General features: G+C 40.1%; 3 protein-coding genes across 3 annotated transcripts; all 3 read right to left on the bottom strand.

Moving 5' to 3' along the window:
- Positions 1 to 399: 399 nt before the first annotated feature.
- On the bottom strand, positions 400 to 1993 carry LOC137622158 (golgin subfamily A member 6-like protein 24). Its single transcript, XM_068352593.1, has 4 exons — positions 1793 to 1993; positions 1501 to 1668; positions 981 to 1364; positions 400 to 879 (listed from the first exon to the last, which is right to left on the bottom strand). Exons 1-4 carry the CDS (start codon positions 1991 to 1993, stop codon positions 400 to 402), a joined length of 1233 nt encoding a protein of 410 aa, XP_068208694.1.
- A 49-nt stretch (positions 1994 to 2042) lies between these two features.
- Positions 2043 to 2870, bottom strand: LOC137622157 (high mobility group nucleosome-binding domain-containing protein 5-like). Its single transcript, XM_068352592.1, has 2 exons — positions 2798 to 2870; positions 2043 to 2317 (listed from the first exon to the last, which is right to left on the bottom strand). The coding sequence occupies exons 1-2, from the start codon at positions 2868 to 2870 to the stop codon at positions 2043 to 2045; spliced, it is 348 nt and encodes a 115-aa protein (XP_068208693.1).
- A 147-nt stretch (positions 2871 to 3017) lies between these two features.
- On the bottom strand, positions 3018 to 3550 carry LOC137622156 (cilia- and flagella-associated protein 251-like). The gene is made up of 2 exons (XM_068352591.1): positions 3402 to 3550; positions 3018 to 3249 (listed from the first exon to the last, which is right to left on the bottom strand). Exons 1-2 carry the CDS (start codon positions 3548 to 3550, stop codon positions 3018 to 3020), a joined length of 381 nt encoding a protein of 126 aa, XP_068208692.1.
- Positions 3551 to 4930: the final 1380 nt, after the last annotated feature.

The raw sequence follows: 4930 nt of genomic DNA, 5'->3' as shown, positions 1-4930 counted from the left end.
CTAGATTAACAATATGATACATTAGAATATTTTTCAGGTAAATTAGGACAGCTAATTTTTCCTTTTCCTACATAACTTTCACTAGTTTTGCATTTCTTCTTTCTATATTTCTTAAAAACAAAAGTACACAAAAATTGTAATAATAAACTATTTGTAGAAAAAGTCATTATATCCAACCAAACACCAATTTATCATTCCCACCATTATCAATATAATATCAAAATAATGATTATCATCATGTTAATGAGGATCATTATACTAATGATTGTCTTCCTTCTACTCAGGACAGCCATCTAATTCTCTGGGAAAGTGAATTTTCATTATCATCTTCACCATAACTACAATAGCTTTGATCCTTAGAATCATCGTCATAATTTTCTTGCTCCATTTCCTCATCCTCTACATCTTCATCCTTCTTCTTCTTCTACTTTTCCTCATAACCTTCCTCGTCCTCTTCCTCAAACTCCTCCTTCTCTTCCTCCTCCTCCTCTTCCTCAACCTTATGTTTTTTTCTTTCAACTCCTCTTCCCCGTTCTCTTCCCCGTAATCTTCCTTTGCCACGTCATCTTCTTCCTCCACCTCATAGTCCTCAACTCCCCCTTTATTCCTTTTCCTTAACCTCACCCTCCTTAACTTCATCTTCTTTTTCTTCACATTCCTTATCCTTTTCCTCGTCCTCTTTTTCTTCTCCTTCTCCTTTTCTTCCTCTTCCTTTTCTTCACATTCCTTTTCCTCCTCCTCGCCCTCTTTTTCTTTTTCTTCCTCCTTTTTTTCATATTCCTCATCTTCTTCCCAACCCTCTTTTTCTTCTTCTTCCTCTCCCTTTTCTTCACATTCATTATCCTCTTCCTCGTCCTCTTTTTCTTCTTCTTCCTCTTCCTTTTCTTCTCATTCCTTATCCTCTTCCTCGTCCTTTATTTCTTCTCCTTCCTCCTTTTCTTCCTCTTCCTTTTCTTCATATTCCTCATCTTCTTCCCAACCCTCTTTTTCTTCTTCTTCCTATTTTTCTTCCTCTTCCTTTTTTCACATTCCTTATCCTTTTCCTCGTCTTTTTTTTCTTCTCCTTCCTCCTTTTCTTCCGCTTCCTTTTCTTCATATTCCTCATCTTCTTCCCAACCCTCTTTTTCTTCTTCTTCCTCTCCCTTTTCTTCACATTCATTATCCTCTTCCCCGTCCTCTTTTTCTTCTTCTTCCTCTTTTTCTTCCTCTTCCTTTTCTTCACATTCCTTATCCTTTTCCTCGTCTTTTTTTTCTTCTCCTTCCTCCTTTTCTTCCGCTTCCTTTTCTTCATATTCCTCATCTTCTTCCCAACCCTCTTTTTCTTCTTCTTCCTCTCCCTTTTCTTCACATTCCTTATCCTCTTCCTAGTCCTCTTTTTCTTCTACTTCCTCTTCCTTTTCTTCACATTCCTTATCCTCTTCCTTGTCCTCTTTTTTCTTCTTCTTCCTCTTCCTTTTCTTCACATTCCTTATCCTCTTCCTAGTCCTCTTTTTCTTCTACTTCCTCTTCCTTTTCTTCACATTCCTTATCCTCTTCCTTGTCCTCTTTTTCTTCTACTTCCTCTTCCTTTTCTTCACATTCCTTATCCTCTTCCTTGTCCTCTTTTTCTTCTTCTTCCTCTTCCTTTTCTTCACATTCCTTATCCTCTTTTTCTTCTACTTCCTCTTCCTTTTCTTCACATTCCTTATCTCTTCCTTGTCCTCTTTTTCTTCTACTTCCTCTTCCTTTTCTTCACATTCCTTATCCTCTTCCTTGTCCTCTTTTTCTTCTACTTCCTCTTCCTTTTCTTCACATTCCTTATCCTCTTCCTTGTCCTCTTTTTCTTCTTCCTCTTTTTTCTTCCTTCTTCCTTTTCTTCACATTCCATATCCTCTTCCTCGTCTTTTTTTTCTTCTCCTTCCTCCTTTTCTTCCCGCTTCCTTTTCTTCATATTCCTCATCTTCTTCCCAACCCTCTTTTTCTTCTTCTTCCTCTCCCTTTTCTTCACATTCATTATCCTCTTCCTCGTCCTCTTTTTCTTCTTCTTCCTCTTCCTTTTCTTCTCATTCCTTATCCTCTTCCTCGTCCTTTATTTCTTCTCCTTCCTCCTTTTCTTCCTCTTCCTTTTCTTCATATTCCTCATCTTCTTCCCAACCCTCTTTTTCTTCTTCTTCCTCTCCCTTTTCTTCACATTCATTATCCTCTTCCCCGTCCTCTTTTTCTTCTTCTTCCTCTTTTTCTTCCTCTTCCTTTTCTTCACATTCCTTATCCTTTTCCTCGTCTTTTTTTTCTTCTCCTTCCTCCTTTTCTTCCGCTTCCTTTTCTTCATATTCCTCATCTTCTTCCCAACCCTCTTTTTCTTCTTCTTCCTCTCCCTTTTCTTCACATCCTTATCCTCTTCCTAGTCCTCTTTTTCTTCTACTTCCTCTTCCTTTTCTTCACATTCCTTATCCTCTTCCTTGTCCTCTTTTTCTTCTTCTTCCTCTCCCTTTTCTTCACATTCCTTATCCTCTTCCTAGTCCTCTTTTTCTTCTTCCTCTTTTTCTTCCTCTTCCTTTTCTTCACATTCCATATCCTCTTCCTCGTCCTTTATTTCTTCTCCTTCCTCCTTTCTTCCTCTTCCTTTTATTCATATTCCTCATCTTCCCAACCCTCTTTTTCTTCTTTCATCCTCTTCCTTCTCTTCACATTCCTTATCCTCTTCCTCATCCTCTTTTTCTTCTTCCTCTTTTTCTACTTTTCCTTTTCTTCACATTCCTTATCCTCTTCCTCATCCTCTTTTTCTTCTTCCTCTTTTTCTACTTTTCCTTTTCTTCACATTCCTTATCCTCTTCCTCGTCCTCTTTTTCTTCTTCCTCTTTTTCTTCCTCTTCCTTTTCTTCACATTCCATATCCTCTTCCTCGTCCTTTTTTTCTTCTCCTTCCACCCTTTTCTTCCTCTCCTTTTATTCATATTCCTCATCTTCTTCCCAACCCTATTTTTCTTCTTCTTCCTCTTTTTCTTCTTCTTCCTCTTCTTCACATTCCTTATCATCTTCCTAGTCCTCTTTTTCTTCTTCTTCATCTTTTTCTTCCTCTTCCTTTTCTTCACATTCCTTATCCTTTTCCTCGTCCTTTTTTTCTTCTCCTTCCTCCTTTTCTTCCGCTTCCTTTTCTTCATATTCCTTATCTTCTTCCCAACCCTCTTTTTCTTCTTCTTCCTCTCCCTTTTCTTCACATTCCTTATCCTCTTCCCCGTCCTCTTTTTCTTCTTCCTCCTCTTTTCTTCCTCTTCCTTTTCTTCATATTCCTTATCCTCTTCCCCATTTTTTTTTCATCCCTCCCCTCTTCTTCTTCCTCCTCATCCTCTTCCTCATCTTACTTTTCTTCCTCCCCTTTTCTCCCTCCTCCTCATTATCATTTTCTTCCTCCCCTTCTCTTACTCCTCCTCTTCTTCTACCCCATCCTCCTTTTTTTCCTCCTCATTTTTTTCCTCCTCCTTTTCTTCACAATCATTATCCTTTTCCCCATCCCCTTTTTCTTCTCTTTTTCTTCCTCTCCTCCTCTTCCACCTACTCATCCTCTTCCTCATCCTCTTTTTCTTTCTCTTACTTTTCTATATAAGCCTTATCCTCTTCTCCTTCCTCTTTTCCTTTCTCCCTCCCCTTCTCTTCCGTTTCTTCATCCTCTTCCCCATACTACTTTTCTTCCTCCCCTCCCTCTTGTTCTTCCTCCCCATCATCTTTATCATCCTAATGTTCTTCCTCCCCTCTTCTCCCTCCTCCTCATTCTCTTTTTCTTCCTCCCGTCGTCTTCCTCCTCCTCATCCTCTTCTTCATCCTCTTTTTCTTCCTCTTCTTTTCTTCATATTAGTTAACCTCTTTCCCATCCTTTTTTTCTTACTCCCCTCCCCTCTTCTTCTTCCTCCCCATCATCTTCCTCATCCTATTTTTCTTCCTCCCATCTTCTCCCTCCTCTTCATTCTCTTTTTCTTCCTCTCCTCCTCTTCCTCCTCTTCATCTTCTACCTCATCCTGCTTTCCTTCCTCTTCCTTTTCTCCATATTCCTTATCCTATTCCGCGTCCTCTTTTTCTTCCTTCTCTCCTCTTCCTCCTCCTCATCCTCTTCCTCATCCTCTGTTTCTTTCTTTTCCTTTTCTTCCTATTAGTTACTATCTTTCCCATCCTCTTTTTCTTCCTCCCCTCCGCTCATCTTCTTTCTCCTCATCCTCTTCCTCATCCTACTGTTCTTCCTCCCATCTTCTCCCTCCCCCTCGTTCTATTTTTCTTCCTCCCCTCCTCTTCCTCCTCCTCATCTACCTCATCCTCCTTTTCTTCCTCTTCCTTTTCTCATATTTTTTGTCCTCTTCCTCATTCTGTTTTTCTTCCTCTTCCTTTTCTTCATATTAGTTATCCTCTTTCTCATCCTCTTTTTCTTCCTCCACTCCCCTCTTCGTCTTCCTCCTCCTCCTCTTCCTCATCCTACTTTTCTTCCTCCCCTCTTCTCCCTCCCCCTCATTCTCTTTTTCTTCCTCACCTCCTCTTCCTTCTCTTCATCTTCTACCTCTTCCTCCTTTCCTTCCTCTTCCTTTTCTTCATATTCCTTATCCTCTTCCTTGTCCTCTTTTTCTTCCTTGCCTCCTCTTCCTCCTCCTCATTCTCGTTCTCATCTGCTTTTTTTTTCCTCTTCCTTTTTTATTTTCCTTATCCTCTTCCCCATCCTCTTTTTCTTCAGCCTTCCCCTCCCCCTCTTCCTCCTCATCCTCTTCCTCATCCTACTTTTCTTCCTCCCCTCTTCTCCCTCCCACTCATTCTCTTTTTCTTCCTCCCCTCCTCTTCCTCCTTCTCATCTTCTACCTCTTCCATCTTTCCTTTCTCTTCTTTTTCTACATATTGCTTACCCTCTTCCTCATCCTCTTTTTCTTCCTACCCTCCTCTCTATCTTCTCATCCTCTTCCTCATCCTCTTTTTCT

The sequence above is a fragment of the Palaemon carinicauda genome, chromosome 29 (genome assembly GCF_036898095.1).
Source record: "Palaemon carinicauda isolate YSFRI2023 chromosome 29, ASM3689809v2, whole genome shotgun sequence".
Lineage (NCBI taxonomy): Eukaryota > Metazoa > Arthropoda > Malacostraca > Decapoda > Palaemonidae > Palaemon > Palaemon carinicauda.
The sequence above is the reverse complement of the archived record's forward strand: the minus strand, read 5'-3'. Positions and strand labels throughout refer to the sequence as shown.